Source organism: Euprymna scolopes, chromosome 1 (assembly GCF_053919585.1).
Source record: "Euprymna scolopes isolate OS-2025 chromosome 1, ASM5391958v1, whole genome shotgun sequence".
Lineage (NCBI taxonomy): Eukaryota > Metazoa > Mollusca > Cephalopoda > Sepiida > Sepiolidae > Euprymna > Euprymna scolopes.
Window position 1 is genome coordinate 193,513,741 of NC_136482.1, and position 22,158 is coordinate 193,535,898.

The following is a 22,158-nucleotide window of genomic DNA, read 5'->3' on the forward strand; positions in this document are numbered from 1 at the left end:
GGTCGTAAGGACTTTACTGAAACAGGCCTATTGTTAAATAGGACATTTGGTAAATATTGATTTCTGATCTTAAATTCTGACCAAAGTAAAAATATCTTATATTTTCTCAAATTCCATCATCATCATCATCATCATCATCATCATCATCATCATCATAATCATCATCTTCCATACTACTACTACTACTACTACTACTACTACTACTATTATTGCTATTATTATTATTATTATTATTACTACTACTACTACTACTACTACTACTATTATTATTACTATTATTACTACTAATACTACTACTACTACTACTATTGCTACTATTATTATTATTATTATTATTTTTGTTATTATTGTTATTATTATTGTTATTATTGTTATTAATGTTATCATCATCATCATCATCATTATTGTTCCAAGACAAAAGCTAAGAAAGAACTTGAATTACCCCCCTTAAACCTTTTTGTAAATATTTGTTTCCATTTGTTTATCTGTTCAATAAATTTATTTTTTCTTTTTTAAACTCCTTTTTTATGTTCAATATATGTTGTGTATCTACCCCTAGACATTTTTCTTGCACGTAGCAGTCGCCAAATACGCATGCGCAAAGGAAAAATTTTAATTGCCGATGAGAACCAACTAAACTCACCCTTTACAGTTAATTTTAGGGGGTATTGGGGAGGGTTAGGGTTGGGGTTGGAGTTAGGTTTTTGTATCGTCTGCAGTAAAAACACAATGGTGACCACTGATAACCAATATAGAAAACATTGGATAATAAATGCCTTAATATCATAAAACTTCTTGTCGACGACAATTTTAAATGCAATATGACTTCAAACTTCTCGATAAAGCGCATCCAAATTTCCTGTTAGTCGACATATGCCTCTTATGACAGTAGTAACCTTAAACGTTATTCGGGTCACACCTGCGGGTTTCAACCGAACGACGTTTTACCTGGTCAAAAGTCTTCACAATTTCTTCTCCCCGAACTCAATTCTCATGAACTCGTGTGAAAAATAATTGTAATTTTCTTGGGATAGTTTCCTAAATGTATAATAATACCTTAATCAACCTAAATCCTTTGAAGGGTCTCAGCACTATATCATTTTTTTTTTCAGGTGGTCGGTTTCTTTTATTTTATGTCAGGATTTGATTTGCTGCTTTGCACCAGTTTGCAAACTTTTAGTAGTGCTAGTAAAACAAAAGCACCTTCCTTTTGAGTAGCAGATCATGGCTAGGCATTTAAACCTCTTATTTATTGTAAAAATAACGGAGATAGGGGACCAGGACCTCTATTATCAAGGACTGATGGCTGACCCTGTTTAGCCTCTGTCATGGCTAGAGTTCTTCATCCAGAAACAGAAAGGGTTACACCATTGTTTGCCTCTTCCTGCGTGGTGTATAAACGGGTTGAGGGGTCTTTTCTATCCTAGGTGTCAGCCTTCCAGTATTTGCGTAGTAGGCTCTGTTGCAGTTATCACAGATGTAGATGGTGTCTAGTTGCAAGAGGTCTGTCGTCTACACTCTCACTTCTCCCCTCCCGCGGCTCGTCTCTCATTTCCCTCCACTCTTCCAGAAGCATACACCTACAACAGTTCTCGATGCTAGTTCTTGCACAAAAACAAGAAGTCAGGTACAGATTTCAACCTTTGAATTGTTGGGACATAGACTTTAAATCATTACCATCATATCGTATGAATTCGAAAATTCTATTGTTGGCATTGGTTTCCCAAAATTTTTTTCTAATCAGAATTCTTTCTAGAAAGGCACCAGGTACTTACGGGAAAGATCGCGTGATGGCTGCCAACATCGTAAGTGAAAGTGATTTTTGTGGATCGAACGTGATTCGAACCTGGAACATCCAGGTTGTCAGTTCGTGTCGTTAATCACTGAAACCCCTTCCCATTGCATAATCTCAGAAAATTAGTAGTGATCTATGTTAGAATTTGTAGTTCTGGGTTTACGCTTATGTTTTGTCTTATTTGAAAGATGTTTGAAAGAGGTAAGCAAAGTTGAATGTAAAGAGAAGTACAAAAAAATAAAAAAAGATTTGTATAAACCAATCTATATAATTATAAAATTCAAATGACCTTGTAACGATGTATGTAACCCACTTTCCGGTTTACGACATCCGATTGCGCATGCGCGCATAACCTGCACACTAAAATATTAACGTTATTATTTCGAAATTATTATTTAACATGGGAAGAGTGGGGTTTAAAATAACTTAAACGTAATACAGAAATGAACAATGTCAATAACCCCCCCCAGATATATCAAAATTTGAATTTAACTATAATAAGTATTATGATATCTGTTCAGTGCAGATTTACCTATAAGTATGGCCAACCACTTATAATTCAGTAACTGTAAATTATTTTTTTTTCAAAAATAATCAATTATAATAAACAGAACGACTCATAGAAATCTATTTATATTCTTTTTTCATTTTAATATACTTTCATAGAAATGTTTCTGTTATGTAAAAAAAAAACAACCTATTTTCTTTACGTCACAAGTGTCACGCTCATACATGAATTCCATAGCTAATATAACATACTGACCCAACGGGTCACGGGTAGTCTAGTGAATAAATAAAAGCCGTAGCAGTTCCCATTAATTTGGCATTTTACATACCTGACCAGAAACCATTGCATGAACTCACCGAATGGCAAACATTTCACTGGACAACAGTAAGAGTTTTGTTGGTTGTTTTGTTTTACGGCATATCAACCCTTTTCGGGTTATTTAATGCCGAACTCAGTTATTCTGGAAATAATATTCATCTTGCATCCAATTATTTTGTACAAGGTTTTTATTCTTCAAACTCTTTGTATCTTTAATCGCTAGTTTGTAGTGTTTGGTTTGGTTGTTTTATAGTGGATTTTATCGTTTTTGTTCCTTGCCCTGCAGAACATGATTGAGTTTTGCAATGGGAGAAGGAAAAAGGGTTACAGTATTAATGTTTGGTACATTTTAAGTTAGGAAACCAGTCAGGAAATGGGGGAGATAGAAAGAGAAAGGGAAAATGGGAAGAAGGAAAAGGGGGAAAAGGTGGGTTGTTGTTTTAATATCCAAAAGACATTTGTTTTTTGTTGTTTTTTTTACATGGTAGCCACCACTTATCAAGGCCCGAAAGCCACTCGGGGATAAGGGTTATTGCGTGTACAGTAATCAATGGGATAATATCGTAGTACTAATATGTTAGTAATGGAGATTTGATAAAGTGTCTTATTTAAGGGGGCGGTTTATCAGGAATTTGTTTATATTGGGCTTGAAGATATTCAAGTTGTAGTCAGGTGAGAAACAAGCAAACGGAAGAAAGTTCCACAGGCGTGCAAGAAAGAAGCTTTGTTCATGGAATCTCCGTTTTGATTTAGGCACAGATAAAGAATGGGGAAACTTGTTGAAATTGTTTTTCGTTTGCTCGGGTTTCGTCGATCAATAATTAGTTTATTGCTGACCTACGATTCGGTTTTAGCTTATAATGGGATTTAAACCGGACTTAAGCTTTTAAACTCTTATAGAATTGGTTTTCGTGTCTTTCACTTGGCCTTAACTCCAACATTGCTATCCACAAATGATAAAAGCAATTTCTATTTGTTATTACAAAATTAGCGCAATTCAGAATGTTTCGGATCATATCTTTCGACCCCACGTGCTCATCCTTGTCAATATATAAATACTTAAGTGTCTGTCTGTATTTTTTCTAAAAATAATGCCCATTTTTAAAAAAATTCCTTCCGAATGTATCAGAGGTGATTGAAAATTGCATTGTTATGGTTAGGGCTATGACAACAGAATATACTTTTCATTGTTTTGACTCTCCAGTATATATCGGGCACAGTTAGACACATTTAATCAACCGAGAACCACACCACTCTATATAAAAGCATATAAAATATCAACGGATACATTAAAAACAATGAAAGGAATATGCTGTTGTCCTAGCCCGAGTTATGATAACTGAATTCATGCATTCATGACATGAAAGTTTTATCTCTCTGTTGCAGATATTTACTGTGTGAGACTCAACGGTGTGAGACTCAACGGTGTGAGACTTACGGTGTGAGACTCAGCACCTGTTATGGACGTGCGTTAGAAGCAGAGATGAGTCATTGAATTCATGGTAAAGGTGCATTGAGAGTAGTGGTGTCTATGTAGAAGAATAAATTCTGGAGTACAAAAGGTTACTTGTTTTAATAGTACCACATTCGTCTTCGTAGCTCTTCAACTTTTGGAGTAAAAAAATAGGAGGCTTTACATCAAACATTGCAGTTTCTCTCTGTTATTTTGGAATTTGCGCAATTCAGAACGTTTCGGATCATACCTTTCGACACCACTTGCTTATTTTTGTCACGATACAGATACTTACCTGTCTGTCTGTCTGTCTGTCTGTCTATATGTTTCTCTGTCTATATTTATATTTACGGGGGGACATTCTAAAACTACCCCCCTTTTTTTTTTTAGAAATGCTACATTTTTGCCCCAGCCAACGCCGAGTGGCTCTGCTAGTAATATATAAAAATCACCGGCCGGTTGGTTGTGTCACAAGTTCCTTAGACTTTACGCTATTCCCCATTGCACTTCCAGGTTGCCACGAAAATGACCTTGCAATGAAAATAACTATTATACCTCGTGTGTTTCACTGACTGAATTCGATATTTCACCCGTCATCCCTTTTTGTTCAACAAGTGATTTTGTTCAACAATCATTGGTTGATACATTTCACTATCCTGATATTTCACATTTATTCAATTACATTTTTTTTACTTGATTTGTTCAGTTTGCTTTACGGCATACTAATCAAGTTTGTAGGTTATTTAATAGTATGAGAGGCGTTTCAAAAGTAATGCCTCCTATTTTTTATGCCAACTGAATGGATCAGTGGGGAGTGCAAATTGCATTGTTATTCATAACTCGTAAGTTGCAGATGTTTACGGTGTGAGACGCTAAGAAAGCAATAGCTGTCATGGACGTGCATAAGAAGCAGGGATGAATCATTGAAATCCAGGCAAAAAGTGCATTGGAAATGGTGGTGACTATGTAGAAAAAAATAAATTCTGGAACACAAAAAGTGGCTCGCTTTTATGGTACCAGTCACGTTTTCATAGCTCTTCAACTTTTTTAATTAAAAAAAAATAGGAAGCTTTACTTTTAAAATGACCCTCGTATAACAAAGCACGCTCCGGACGTCTATTCACAGCCATCGTTCAACGTTGGAAAAAATGCATTGAGAATGGTGGTGACCATGTAGAAAAATAAATTCTGGAGCAATAAAATATTTCGTTTTAATGCTACCACTCCCATCTTCGTAGCTCTTCAACCTTTTGAGTTAAAAAATTATGAGGCTTTACTTTTGGAACGACCATCGTATATCAAACTGAAGTTCACCGTATAACCACCCTTCCTTACTGACGCCCAATTAACTACTTCCTATTTCCAGATAATACATTACTTGATTGCCAAGGTCAAACACAGACACGTATATCCACAGCCTTGTGCATATTGTTCAAAATCACTGACTGACTGGTTAGTTTATCGTTTCCTTTTATTCATGTCAGAAAAGAAGAAGAAAAAAAAAAACGACGTTAAATGAAGCCAATTCTGTTTTTTTTTTTTCGTTTCTATTATATTTTTTGTTAACAATCAACTAATGTCATTCAAATTACGACAAAGACGCGAACACATTCCCAGTCATTTTATCTTTTCCGCTCCCGTGGAACATTATTGGGCGCGGAATGTTTTGAGTACATATTCGTATCTACACGTGAGCATCATGTATGCTTCAAGGTAGAATTTATCACGAGCTCTCGTACGCATCACACGTGTCAGGCAAGGGTAGAAAATACAGTCTCAGTATCCGTCCAGGTGTCTGGTTTTGGAGACCCTTGATGCGTAACGGATTAACTGACCTATTTGCATTTCGCGCGTAAGACTGATAGGGGCTAGGACGTATAGCTTTTAAAAGTGTTAGATCGATGAAACCTTCGATCTTCCTCAAGCGTATCTTGAAAATTGTTCTAATTGATGATTGTGAGAAATAATGTTTTCATTCTTTTTTCCCAAACCATCCAGATATACGGGACAATCACGTTGACATACCGGTTCTCGCCAGTCCACCAAAGTTAAGCAACGTTGAGCCTGCCCAGTACCAGATGGGTGACCATTTGGGAAGGCTGTTACCAAAGAGTTAACCTACGTTTGCCATCCAACCAACAATGGTTGGATGGCAAACGTAGGTTAAATCTTTGGTAATAAAATTAGTATTATGGATGCATTACAAACTTATATTTTGAATAGTTTAGCCTAGTTTTAATTGGATGTTTAATTAATAAATAAATCATAAATGCATATTAGGAATTTACCAAACCTAGAAACATCGAACGGCCTTAGTTACTTCCTTTTCATCGTTATGAAGACATATTAGGATTTTAGTAACTTATAAGTCAACTAAACCTTTAACATTTCGGACATACAAAGTTATCTCCCCTTTTACATCTAAAATATCCGATAATCGTAAATCTTAATAGGAAGGAACGAAAGAAAATAAAAAAATAAAAAATAGATTGAGATCTTTAATTTTAAATGGAGAATGAGAATGAACTAAGTATAAAGTAATGTTAAACTTTCTTTCCTTATTGAATAAGTGTTAAACAAAAACTTTTCTTAAATCACATAAATGGGTTAGCCGATATTTTTGTAAATAAAGCATATACAAACTACATAAATGAAACTTAGAATCGCAACAGTTAAACCTAGTTGACTAGTCCGGATTAAAAAAAATAATTTAAATTAAATAAAGAAATAAAGAAATTTAATTTAAGAAATTAATGAATAGTATTAATAAAACATATTAAAGAGACATAGGTAATTAGTGATAACATTGTATGATATTTCGTTTGAAATTCTTTTTTAAATGGAGATACGAAAATAGGTCAATATATAAATCTTTAAAAGTACTTTGCAAGGATGCGATATAGGTAAAATACTTTCGCTTGTTTTCTTTTCCTTAGAAGGGAAATGGTTTCCATAATGTTTTATTGTTAAAATGTTTTTTATTCAATAAGTCTGAAGAAAGGCTGTTCTTGTGAAAATTTTCTAACGACATAATGTTTGGATTTGTCCGAATAGTCTTGAAACAATTGTAACTAACGATGAAATACACTATTTATTGCTATCAACCCATTCCTTGAAGTCTTGATTTTTGTTAAAACAATATATATATATATATATATATATATATATATATATATATATATATATATATATATATATATATATGCTAGCAGTTCAGCCTAGCTTTGCTCGGGGCCTATGTACTGTTTATAACTTGCCCTACGTGTGAATACACTTTATGTAAGATTTCGAATGTTTAGAACAAAATTCATCTTATTTCGTAGATACCGTAGAGGTCAATTTTTTAGACTTTGACCCCAATTTTGACCCGCTTAACATTTATTATTTTGGTCTCATATCAAAATACGAAGTTTTACTCATGTCCAAGTTACTTACATCTAAAATTTCAAGTCTTTAGACACAAAATTGGGGAAGAAATTTGGTAAAATCTTCAAAGGTCAACTCTTTCAAACTGATTAAAATGCTTGCCGCATGTCTGAATACCTGCTATGTATAAATTTCAAATGTTTAGACCCAAAATTGGCTGAGTAGTTTGCTAGACACCGAAAAGGTAAAATCTTTTGAACTTTGGACCTTTGCCAGCTCAAATTTTCGACCCAAACCGATTAAAAAGCTTGCCCTATTTCTGAATACCCTTTATGTAAAATTTCAAATGTTTAGACCAGAAATTGGCTGAGTAATTTGGAAAGAAACCGCAGAGGTAATTTTTTTAAACTTTGACCCCAATTTTGACCGCTTAACATTTATTTTTTTGGTTCAAATCAAATTAATAGTTTGATCCTTGTCCAAGTAACCTACATTTAAAATTTCAAGTGTTTAGACCCAAAATTGGCGGAGAAATTTGGTAGTTTTTCAAGGTCAAATCGTTGAACTTTGACCCCTTAACAGCCAACTTTCTGGCCGAAAATGGATTAAAAAGATTTTCTCAAATCTCAGAACTCCTTTTGTTAAATCTCGAGTATTTAGACCGAAAATTGACAGAGTTCTTTGGTAGGGAAATATACACAGACAGACAGACAGACAGGAATTTTCACTTTTATATGAGAGAGAGAGAGAGAGAGAGAGAGAGAGAGAGAGAGAGAGAGAGAGATTGCTTCATTGATTCTTTGATCGCGTACCCGAACTAGGTTGGAGTGATTCTTTTTGTTAGAATATTTATTGATCGGTAAGCAATAATCACTTCAAAAAGTAGCAACATCTAATCAATCGTGTCTGCTAACTCTATTCACGTTTCATTAAGTAACTATGAATTCAAAATGGCCGACCGACATTGTGGTAGGTTTTTGACGGGTTTATGCTTTGCCTTTTCATTTTGAAGCTTCAATGCCACATTTTAGTAATAAAGGCGAAGACAATAAATAATAATGTTAATAAAGAATCAGGAAAGAAAATGCTTTTTTTTTTTATTAAACGAAACAAAAATAAGATGAGTTGTTTAATTTAGGATAAAAAAAAATCTCGTATCAAAACGATGACTAACTTGCGGCAAGGATGTTTGGCGTAGTGGATAGAGTACTTGGCTGTTGTAAAGATACACTCTTGATGTTGAAGGTTCAATCCCCAGTGCAGGCGGCACTCGCAATACAATTACGAATTACTTAAGATTCCTATCCAGTTATATCTCGTGGATTAAATAAGGGGTTCCGTTTGAAATTCCGTGCAGATTCTCGCGTCTGACAGAAAGATTCCGAAGTTCGACAAGATACTCCTGCAAAAGGTAAGAAATTACATAGACTGAAACATTGTGAAAATAACACTGAAGATGAGAACAGTAGTCCGAAGAATCCAAATAATACGAAAAATCAATCGGCATCTAAAAATTCTGATTGATAATTTCGGATAGTGGTTTTCCAAAACTAAAATGTCTTTAAAATGTCTTGAGCAAGTGGTACAATGGGGAAAGAGGTGGATTGTTACTTTTAATGCATCTAAAACCAAGCTTCTATCTTTACATCATCAACGCTCTGATCCCCATCTGGCATCAATTGAAATGAATGGTTCTCGTCTTGCGGAGGCCTCATGTTTTGACAAGCTTCTGGGCTTCACCTTTACTCCTGATCTTAAATGGAACACATACATTACATCCGTTGCCAAGGCCGCTGGAAAAATGGTGGGATCCTTCTATCGATCCAGTAGATATCTCACTGCTGATGAAATTCTCTATCTATATAAGATCCAGGTACGTCCAAGGATGGAATACTGCTGCCACATCTGCGCAGGAGCTGCTAGAAAGGACTTGTCCTGCCTTGATAGAGTTCAAAATAGACTTCGTAGCTCGTAGGGGATGTCCTTTTCTCTTCCCTGCAACCTCTTTCTCACAGAAGAGATGTTGCGAGTTTGTCTCTGCTTTATCGTTATTTTCATAACAAGGGCTCGACTGAGCTCCAAACTATGGTCCCCCTCGCAAAACTTTCACAAGAAACACCCGTCTAGCATAAAACACTATCAATAATTCCCCCCACTCGTTATCTGTGCCTAAACCTAAACGTAGATTCCATGAGCAAAGCTTCTTTCTTAGAACTGCACGCCTGTGGAATTGTCTTCCGTTTTCCTGCTTTCCAGCTGACTACAATATGGTTTAAGAGGGGGAGATTATATACATACATAAGTACCAGGCATCAAAGCTAAAAACTCAGGGATGAGGGTTAATCAAATCGATTGACAATGGTAATGAACACTGAGAGGTTTTCAACTCTCTACATACTCACAATAACAGTTGATTATAAAAACAGCTATTCTTTTCCCTTTGTCATAAACCTTGTCCATGAACAAAATATGGACGAAACGAAAGTTACGATACTGCCGAAAGTAAGCCAAAGGTCCACTAAGAAATAGTAAATTCGATTTATGTGAACATTTTGTTAAAAGGTTCATCGAAAGGAGAGAACTTGAATGCCTACTAGACAATATCCTCAATGAGTTCATTAAACTACTTGTAAAACAGGCATAGGGATGCTACATTGCAGCGATGGGACAGAGGTTGAAGCTTAGTTGACAGTGCGGGATCTATTAGGTTGGAAACTCTTTTTTGAGTCCTGTCCAAGAGGTAAAAACTAGTGGTGGATACATTAGATGCATAGATGTGGCAACAATACTTCATGTATGGGCGAATGGTGGCTTTGTAGTGATACAAGATACTCGCAGATGTGAGTAATTATCTAGTATGGTAGATGGAACCCACTGACTGATAGATAGAGTGACACTTTTGGGGGAGCTGGGTTTTCCCCACTTGAAAAACTGACCGTGTATCTAACTTTGCCCTTGTGGGGAGGCAAGTGAATAGGGATAACTAACACAAGGATTTTACAAAGTTTGAGAAAGAAAAAGAAAGAGATAACGTGAAAGAAAGAAGGAGAGAAAAGAAATGGAAAGAAGAAGAAGAAGAAGAAGAAGGAGAAGGGGAAAATAGAGGGAGGAGGGAGAGTGGGACCACTCAAAATGTCCATGTTTACTGTCTTGTAATACGCTATTTAGTAGAATCAACAAGTAATGTGTTCTCCGATTTAAGAGTCGACATTCCACGCATATTCTTATCCCGTGTGCGCACGCGCGTCTTGGTCAAATGTTTTGAATGATAACAATTTCCGTTTGGACATGGTTTCTCACGACCACCTATCCGCCGTCCCCTGCCACATCGCCGTCATTTTTAAGTCCTTGTCATACGCGCTGACACCGGGTTCCTCACGTGGACAATTTTCATGACACCTTGTCCAGGTGCAAAGTTTGAGCGACAATCGCGATCGGCCAGGATAAGAAAAACGACATTAGCATTTCATTTGGCAATGTTCCCTTGTGAGATCATATCTATCTACTTATATCTAAAAGGTGCACTGTGTGTGCGCGCGCGCGCACGCGCGTGTGTGTACGTGCGTGCAATCGCGCGCGCGCGCGCGCGCGCGCGCGCGCGCGTGTGTGTGTGTGTGAGTTCGTTCTCTCGGAGCTTGGAAACAGTTGGCCGATTTTTTGAAATTTCACGTAAATGTACTTTATGTGTCTTGGGATGTTCTTAGATAGTTTTTTTTTTTATCGGAATGCCTTCGATAAGTATTAAAAATCTATAACCGAAAAAATCTGATTAAAGAAGGAATAGTTTGATTTTTATCAAAGTTAACACCTTATACAGTCTAACATCACAAGTGTATTTGAGAAGTTTTATTACCATAGAAGCTCGACATACAAAATCAACAGGTGCGATATATGTTGATATGACGCGTTCGAAAGTAATTTTTCTGTTTAGAACACAATTTCACCATGATGCCTGACTTTTTTAATTTTAAATTTTCATTCAAGCCATTACATATAAAAAATGCATAACATCCACACTAGGTTCTCTACAGTGCAATGTAGACTACAATGTATTGTGGACTAAGTCATTGTGAGGAGACATGTAAAGTTTCCTCCCGCTGCACGGAGATGGGTTCGAACTCACAGACATAGATACACAAAGTTCCTTTTATATAATAGTAGACATGATATGAGAGCCTACGTATGGTTCATTATTCCATACGGATGCGAATGCTGGACCGTAACCAAGGACACAGAACAGCAACTAGAAGCAGTGGAGATTTGGTTCATCTCATGAACAAAAAGTAAAAAAAATGCAGAAGTAATGGACATGCCTGGATAAAGAGATCCCTTCTCAATATTATCAGAGAAAGAAAGCTAAAAATTTTCGGCCATATAATCAGGGCTGATTGACCAGAGAAACTGTTATGGAGTGGCAAAATATGTGGAAACAAGAGCAGAGGAAGACAACGCATGAAATTCAAGGACAATGTAAACAAATTTGCAACGAGAAAAACCGAGAACAGGGAAGAATGGAGAGCCATGATCGTTGATGTCTGCAGGACCAAACCGGACGCTTGAAGAAGAAAAAAAAGAGCAATTTAGAATTACTGTTATTCGATATATTTCGGCGAAGAGACTCGCCTTAGTCAAGAATTTTTTTTAAGTACGCCTCATGGTAGTAATTTAGGCGGTTCACGTCCGTTTAATTGTTATTGTGCGAAAGGAATAATTTGTCGGTTCCTGTTTGAAAGCGGTGGTAGATAGAAAATCAAATATATTACGTATACGGAAATACGTTTTAAAGCCATCGCAACGCAAAAAAGCAAGCGATATATTTTGGCAATATATTTTTGTCAAGAACCAACCAATTATTCCTTTAGCACGCACCATGTGAATTTTCTGGACTGTATATAAAAAAATCCGTTGAATAACAACATTAAACGGGCGTGAAACGTCTAAATTGCCATCATGAGGCGTAAGAAAAAAATTCTTGAGAAAGGCGAGTTTCTTCGCCGAAATATATCGAATAACAGTAATTTTGCTTTTTTGCGTTGCAATAGCTTTAACACGTATTTCTGTATACGTATTATATCTGATTTCCTATTTACCAACGCTTTCAAACAGGAACTAACCAATTTATATATATATATATATATATATATATATATATATATATATATATATATATATATATATATATATAATTCCTTATTGGAATTTTTTTTTATTTTTGAGATGAGCACTGTATGTTAATTTTATTTTTTTTACTTCGGACTACTAGTCTCATATTATCTTTTTATTGGTGCACAACTTCCTCTGGCCTTCGTCAGGTGGTAACCGCGACGGATAGGAACTTCGAATCTCCTAACTGCATTCTCAGCCATCACTGCCATCCGTAGTTGTTGTCATCTCACCACATTTTTGACCAATTACCTCTGGCACGCTTTGGGTGGGATTGAAACCGCTATCTTCAGACAATGCTAATCTGGAACCGTAGAGATTCAACGTCTCTATCAACTGCGCCACGGGCCCCGAAGGGCGATCAAGGTTGGATTCTTTGATCTTATAAATTCATATCAATTTATTATCTGATCTTCCATAGTCGGGTCCGTACCGATTGGTATATATATATTATTCCTTATTGGAATTTTTTTACTTTTTGAGATGAGCACTGTATGTTAATTTTATTTTTTTACTTCGGACTACTAGTCTCATCTTATCTTTTTATTGGTGCACAAAAAAAAAAAAAATTATATGCATGTATATGTATGTATATATATGTATGTATATATATATGTATATATATGTATGTATATATATATGGAGGTATATATACTATTCCTTGCCATAAGTGCCATCATAAATACGTTGGTGAAACTCAGCGTAAATTGGAAAAAAGGCTCAATGAACACAAAAGAGATATAAAAAAATAGCAATTCTCTAAGTGCATTATTCTCTCATTCATTGCAACATAACCACACCTTTGACTTTAAACAAGCAAAAGTAGTTAAATTTATTTCAAATAAACCGCGCCGGAGACTTCTTGAATCTGCGCTTATCGCAATTTCAAGCACTATTAAACAACGTGGAGGTTTCTATAATATAGCGCCATTAATAAGTAAACTGTTATTAAAAGAACATTATTTAACTGTGGACACAGGTTAACTTTCTCACACTATTCAAACACCCCCTGTAATAACTAACACATAATCTCAATCAATGAATTACATAAAAAACACTCATTTCATTTCTGTTACAAACTTATATTTGAATTTCAACAGATATATCTTTTTCCCAATAAGAATATAAACTTGCGTTCATAGTTTTAAAATTAAATTAACGACTATATGACGTCACTAAAATTTCCTTCTCTTTAACAGCGCCAGCCCCCCCCACTCCTTTTTGAATTTCCAATATCAATTTTCCGTTTCTCTGAAATAGAACTGCGTCACACTGTGCACGTGAAACATTTTCAAATATTTTGTACTGGTATATTTCATTCATTCATCCAGAGGAAGTCTCGAAGTAAAGACGAAACGTTGATGAACACATAATACGGTTTGTTCCTTTTTATTTTCTCTATTTTGTCGGAATACTATTTCCATTATTTTCATCATATATGTATGTATATATATATATATGTATGTATATATATATATGTATGCATATATATATGTATGTATATATATATATATATGTATATATATGTATATGCATGCATGTATATATATGTATATGCATGCATATATATGTATATATATGTATATATTTATGTATATATATATATTATATATATATATATATATATATATATATATATATATATATATATATATGTATATATATTGATTGGTTTAAGGGTGTAAGTTTATTAAAATCGATTTGGTTAGATTTGAAAACGCACAAATTCAATATACGAAACTGAGAATATTCGTTTCTTTTCTTTCATTTCTTAAAAGCAATCTCTTACAAAACTAAATAAATAGAAAAGTAATTTCGCAAAATCCAGAATTCATTTTATATCAGTCATCTCCGTTGGAGAACGTTTTAGTCTTCGAAAGTTGACGTTTTCTAATCTTGATATTCTTCAGACTCTTTTAGTTGATTGGAATTTTGAATGGAAAACTTTTTGCTAACTTTTACTTTTACAATATCTTCTTTTTGTTGAGTTTGAATACTAGTGCATCTATTATGTTCACTTGCTCACTTACACAAGCCAAGGGAAAACTTGCAACTTATGTTCAATAAATCGCTTACAATGATTTGTTTCTTATAGCATTTCAGCACTAATTACCCTAAAAACTGAGTATGCTTCAAGCAGATAAACGAAACTTATTTCATGGACGTTTAGTCAGTGTTTTTCGTTTTTTTGTTTTTTTGCAATTTCAATTCAGGTTAAACTGTAAGACGTCGATTGTTTCTGTTTTTAAGCTATTTTCCATGACTCCAACTTTTCCATCGGAATATAAATTGACGTCATCGCTCAGCAATTTACGCCTTCTGGCGTTGCGTGTGTGCACCTACATACGATATTTATTGGCGTTGCCCGTCACCTTTCCAACAATACGGCCAAGAAGGTATTATTTTGGAGTTTTCCTTCTAGTAGACTAGTTGCTCTTTAGTGTCTAATGTACTATTTTTCCAATATATAACTTATAAAATGATGATAAAATTTGATTTTCTACTTTTAGTTGCGATCAAGTTCATTATTATTTAACTTTGAGAACCATTGCTCTTTTTTAAACAACTTTTGTGCTAGCAATACTGCACGCGACAGTAACGCGGCCATAGAGAGCTGCCATAGCGACTTTGAATCTGTACGTAGTTTCTAAGATCAGCGCTGATTGGTGCAAGTATTCAATTTCTTTTCTGGCTTATCCAATCAGAGGCCATTTTTCAGTTGAGCTGAGGACGTGATAAAATTTGATAAAAAGAGATTACCAGCAGGACTCTGTCTTTTTTCCTATCAAAAGGCTTTATTCCACGGCATTTCTTTCAAGCCCCAATCTTCTCTGTTGGGATGCAACGGAAACCCCCGAGTCATCCACCCCTGAAGTTCAACAACAATCTCCATGGACACAATATGGTTACTACAGCCACACACACACACACACACACACACACACACACACACACACACACACACACGAGAACATACTATAAAACCCACCCGCACACACATACCTACACGATCCTGACTTCAACACCTGGTTGTATTCTACATATTCTGTATAAACAGGACTTTCTAACCTTTTGTCTTCGCCTCTACCAGGGGTCTCCGAAGTTTTCGATTAGGGGCCATATTGTTGCAATTTTTTAGAGGCACACAGGCCAAAATAAAAAAAAGATGACATGGACGTGTTTTATGCTCTTTTGCCTATTGGCTTTTCTTTTTAGTGAAACTGGTTCTTCAAGACCTCATTCTTTTAATCATTTTCTGAACAAAAAAAAAGAAGAAAAAAGAAAAAGAAACTACTACACTATTTTCACACTTTCCATTTAAAAAAAAATTCCTGAATATTTTTACATTTTTCGTAAGGCCGGATTAAAGACTTTCATTGGCCGAATTTGGCCTGCTGGCCGTAGTTTGGAGACCCCCTGGTACTCATGAACGTATTTCTTAACACAAATCCGTCTCTTCCGCTCTTCTTTTATTGGTTGTATCAAAAGTTCTTCAGACTTCCAGAACGTGAGTACAACAAGCCAACAATGGCTCTCTTCTAATTCCCACTTATTTCCACGTGCGGTACGTATATAATCCTCCGCGTAGGAAATGATAAATACTGTCGGTCGTAGGATTCACCTTTAAATTTGCACCCCCAGACCATCATCAATTAACATGGGAAATCAAAAAATTTCACGTGTATAGTATCTAAAATTAGCGGACATATACAGAGTTATATAGAGTTCAATGAAAGGAGATTGATTTGCGCTAGAAAACGATTTGATATAAATCACCATAGAAGCCTAATCCTCGTTTGTAAGGCGCGATAACAATTTTTAATTTAGATGTTTATTTCTACCAAGAAACACTATACATTAGTCTCTCTGTTTCTGTCTCTGTCTCCACACACACACACACACACACACACACACACACACACATATATATATATATATATATATATATATATATATATATATATACTAGCGAGAGGGGGACGGCTTTGCCCGGTCGTAAAATACGCTTAAATATATTTTTATTTGTTCAGATTTCGCATGTATTATTACAGAATCGTGATTTCAAAAGTAAAAACAAAAAAGGTATTTGGGTGCCATCAGCTAGAATCGAAACCGAAAACAGCTGGCGAAGTTACCACTGTATCAACGTGACACGCATATGATGTGATTAAAAATTAAAATGTTAAAACAAACTAAAATGAATGTACAAAATGTATGATGATGTTTTGAATTTTGATCCCTTTTTACCCCTTAAAAGCTTAACCGGCTAAAGATCCATAAAAAAACGGTCCATAAAAAAATCAATCATTTGAGGCCCACGGCGCCGCTTTGCGACTTTTAGTTTTGGAAGAGAAAGAGTTTGAAAATATGGAGAGAGACAGACAGACATATAGCATTATATATATATATATATATATATATATATATATATATATAGTGATGGGACAATTCAAATATTTTTCCGATTCCGATATAAGTCCCAATTCTGATTTTTTATAAATCTCTAAATATTTAGCTATAAAGTTTTTTTTTTTACGATGACCATAAATTGTTAAATGTGTAGATGTTTTCTGGGGAATGATCTATAGATTTCTTAGTTTATTATTATCAGCAGTGGGAGATTTTGCTTTAAAGAAAATCAAATAAAAAAGACAATTAAAAGAATCGATTTTGGCGTCGGAAAATCGGCACAATTTTTTTTCTCCGATTCTGATACCAATTCCAATACCTCCAAAAGTTCCGCTTTTTCCGATTCCCGATTAATCGTCCCAACATTAATATATATATATATATATATATATATGCATACACACACACACACATATATATATATATATATATATATATATATATATATATATATATATATAGGGTGACGCAAATGTATTAACATGCATGTGGAGCACCTGTAGGATGATTCTATGTAGGCTGACTGACATGTCTTTTCGAATAGCACATTTCCCCTCGCGTTTCTCAATGCGTTCACATCCAGCAATCATGACCTCTATGTGGCTTGCAGTATAACAGAGACATCCGTTTCGAACTAGACTTTCCCAGGAGTCGGAATACAAACCAAACTGTTTGACGTCTAGATTCAAGTTGTCTCTGAACTGTTTCCGCTGTCCTACGGCTCTATTGTCTCTGGTCAGAGTTGTTTTGGGAGACGTAATCTGACATGCGATATGTATAACTGTCTCAATAGCACTGTTGCAGCATGGTATGCTGATGGGAGGTTTGCTAATAAGCGTAGTAATATTTCATGTTCAGAAGTTGAAAAAAAATAATCAACCTAATTTTATATGCATTTTACTAAACGGCTTTCTTATTTTTAATTCACAAAATTAAAATTAACTAAAAGTATAGATATTGGATAAATAACTTTATTTAAGCTCTAAAACTGACAATTTGTTTTTTTTTCTGTTACGACAGCATATCAATTGCATCGTTGCAAATCGGTGAACCGTCTGCTTTTCTTGGTGTGTACCACGTCCCGAACCATGGCGGCCCACGCACGGCGGTCCTGCGCAAGATCGCACGAGATGGCTAACCAATGGCGATTCCACCGTCGAAGACGAACCATTTATGGAACCGAGAGCCCAGTCAAGTCATCCTGATGGTTGTCGCCCAAATCTTCAGCAGCCCACTGCATGAATGCTTATTAAAAGAAAACAACAGAAAACATTTTGTATAGAAAACGTAAGAAACGTAAAAGAAAAGAAAAATTGGAATGGTAAATAAGGCTTTAATTGTTTTAATGAAATCGTTGGAATGGCGAACGTATACAACGCACCAACTCTAAAATCTTTCTTCATAAATGCTTTTTTTTATCCGCCGGATAGCCATGCTAGTCTCAGTCTCCTGACGTATTCTTTTTTTTTACTTGTAATTCCTTTACGTACTGTTTTTAATACCGTTCATTCTAATAGTGAATATCCAGAATAAGACACGTTTAAAAAAAAAAAAATTCTATACGTATATGACGCACTGCCTCGAAAATCTTTATTTCTAAATATCTAGCATGGCTACCCGACGTTGCCCGGGAATATGTGCAAAAATGTAATTAGAAAAGTTGTGTGTAGCATATTGCTGTTAAAAATTTTCTCAGTCTATCTCTCTATATTTCTTTTTCCCTTTTTTTCACGTTATTTTATTTTATATTTATGTTAGGACAAAACGTATGAATATTATATACAAAAATGTGTTCATATTTTGCTTGAGGCAATGCCGAAAAAGAATATATCAACTTTATTGATGTATCTTGTGTAGTGTCTGACATACACGCAGAAGAACAATTGCATTTTATATAATAGAATATTACTTTTCATATTCTTCGAAATATTATTGATTAATCAATTGATTTTTAATTTATAATCATTTGATTCAATATTTATGAAAGAATTTATCTTTATATTTAATATAACGTAAAAAAATAGTCGCCTATCTTTTATTTTAATCGGTTTTTAGCAAACGCAAAAAAAAAAATCTTCTTTTTCAGAAATTACTATAATTTCCCGTTACACTTACATAGTATCGAAAATGTAAATAGTATATTTACATTTTGTAAAAATAAATACAAATTTAGTGAATAAATAAAAATAATAATTGAACTTTGATAATTAATCAATATAGTAATTTTTGCTCGGAATACACCCATAATAAAAACAAAAGTAAAAGATGAAACAAAATATCATATTCCAAAACTCATGTACATTCATCAAGTATTTTCTTTATTTTTATATAAAAACATTTTAAAGCAATTAATGTGAATTCTTAAACATTATAGCATAAGTTTGATAAGTATGAATTATTACTGAGATTTCTCCTTTTGTCTTATTTTCAAAATGGCGGGCGAGACAGTTACTCTTCGGATAATCATAATATTTGATTTTCTTATATAAAAATAAAACTACGTGATCAATTACCTGATTTTTGGAATATGATATTTTCGTTTCGTCATAGGTATGTACATCATACAGACTTTTCTGTATTTTAGCTTTTAATTATAGGAGGAACTCTGGACAAGAACGGATATAGTTAAATCAAGTCTAAACAGAATTGAGAGAGCGACAAAGAGATACAAACTGAACTCCCATCTAAAATGTGAACAATTCGATTAAAACATATAATGTATATATCTTACATCGCATGATTTCCAAATAGACTAAACCAAACTTTACACAAAAAAGTGGTTTCTAAGTTAATAGCAAAGAAACATTCTATTTGTATAAATTAGTGGTTCCCAACCTTTTATTTGGTCTACATCTCTGTAGAAAATTCCCTCAAAACTCGCATCCCTAAAATTTATATGGTATTCAAGGATAAGCTTGAAAATTTTAACTAATATTTTATCAAAAGATAATCGTAACTTTATTCTTTAATATGATTTGCAAGGGAAAGTACATTTGTAGACATGAAACAAATCGTGAATTATTATTGGAACTAACATTTAAAAATTGTGGAAACCACTGTCCTAAACTTGATGACTTACTGAACTCACGGTTAAATACATAGTTGGATTAAATCTATTCAGTCATGTACTTAATGGTCACTTAATAACAACACCTAGCACTAAAATGAAAGCAAGAAGTGGTGCTGGTCTGCGTCCAGACCCGGCTTCGACACCTGAAATGGGTGGTCAAAAAAAAAACGTCGATTATACGAAGCGACATTTCTGGTCGGCGATTTTCCAGTTTTGCGCCTACCGCCATGTGGGGGTGGCAGTAGGCGTCGAAAAGTGCCTTCTCGACCGCTAGCGACACCACTACTTTATCGAGCTCTGGAGGCCCGCACACCGACCCGGGGGCCGCGGAGTCGACCCCGGGGGCCTCCGCTTGTCGCCGCCGCTCACTTGCAATAAAAAATGATAAAATTAAAATAAACACACACACACACACACACACGTGCGCGCAAGGGTAACATATAGCCAATATCCTATTTTTATCTAAACTTTTCTCGCACTCTTGGAATATATTTCGCACTCACAGGTTGGGAACCCCTGATATAGTTTTGACAAACATGAGGGATAAATGGAAAATCTGAGATAGTAAAAGGTAAGAGAAATCACGTGACGCTCACAATGCATTTTGATTGGCGTAATAACAATTGTTAGCCGAATGAACAAACTCATCGTCAATTTCGTGATTTTTGCTCGCGTTACAAAAAATAATTCCTACAAATATTTATTTAAAAATTAAACTTTTTTTCTACATTGTGTTACGGACGACTCTAATAACCCAAAACGTTTCTCCAACTCTTCTGAACACTAACCCAGTCAAACAATATTAAGCCGTCATTGGCAAAAACGTACACATAATAATCTTAGTCTTTTTCAATTTTTCCTTTACGTACTACTTTTCCCTTATATGGAGAAGAAATCACTGTTTTTTATGTTCATTACTTCCAAAACATTAATATTTTAGAAAAAAAAACAAAAGCATTTTTTATAATAATTTTTTTTATCATAAAACAACTATCTTAAACAATTAATAAAATTCTCAATCTATATTTTTCATATATATTATAATGACACAAAATAATGCTAAAATGTTCTTTAGTTCTGGGATTGAGTTATATTTAAGCAAATCCATTTTAATTCTTCTAATTAGCCGTAATTTGTAATTAGCTCAAAAGGTCACACATCTTTTATTCAGCAATTTATGTATTTCTCTCGCCCTTTCATATGTTCATTTAACCAGTAATAGTGTGAGGTTTTAGAGAAAGAATGGCTCTTTTTTAGTTAATTTAGATAGTGTGTTTGCATATACCATAGACACGTATGTAAATTAGATAGCAAAATAATAGCCCCTATTTACTTCTATATTATCCGTAATGATCGAATTGAAGTAAAGAGACTTATTAAAATGCTAGAAAATTATTTCACGCACGAGAGAATCTTTTATATCTACAAAGTCACCATTCGCCAATGCATAGAGTATCGTTGGTGCATTTACCACTAATGTTGTCCTCTTAGACAGGGTTAAAAAACTAACTAAATAGGTCTCACACTATTAATCAAGCTCCAACCCCTGTCCTACCGTCGCAATGTTGCATCGATGTGGCTGTTTTACAAGTATTTTAATGAAATGTACTTTGACGAACTCGTAGCACTTGTGCTCCCTCGACGTAAATACCCTAGACTAACCCGACAGCAGCAAAATCCCACTTCTTCACTGCAGAGATACATAGATATTGGAAAGCGTTCTATTCTGATAATTTATTCCCTCGAACTGATAGACTTTAGAGTTTCTTCTTTATTTCCTGCTTTCATGCCTGTACTAACATGCAGAAATCTAAATATAATGCAAACATACATCTCGCTGCTCAAATCCCTACATATATCCCTGTAGCTACGGTCCCTACATAGTAACCCCTTAAGTCCCAGTGGCAACATGCCTTGTTTGGGGTGAATAAGAGAAAGGCTACTGTAACAGATTTGATAAAATACTTATCATGAACAAAGTTTCTTTCTTAGAACTACCCATCTGTGGAACTCGGAACCACGGGCCTACTTTTTAGCTGACTATAACATGGTCATCTTCAAGTCCAATGTAAACA

General features: G+C 34.7%; 1 protein-coding gene across 5 annotated transcripts in view; it reads right to left on the reverse strand.

Annotated features, from left to right (window-relative positions):
* Positions 1–17,968: 17,968 nt before the first annotated feature.
* Positions 17,969–22,158, reverse strand: part of LOC145278837 (uncharacterized) — a 331,556-nt gene continuing 327,366 nt past the window's right edge. For all 5 annotated transcript variants that reach the window (XM_080130694.1, XM_080130692.1, XM_080130691.1 and 2 more), the window contains one exon: positions 17,969–18,258. In XM_080130694.1, the coding sequence (XP_079986820.1) occupies positions 18,185–18,258 (74 nt within the window). In that variant the 3' untranslated portion in view covers positions 17,969–18,184. The remainder of the gene's footprint in view (positions 18,259–22,158) is intronic.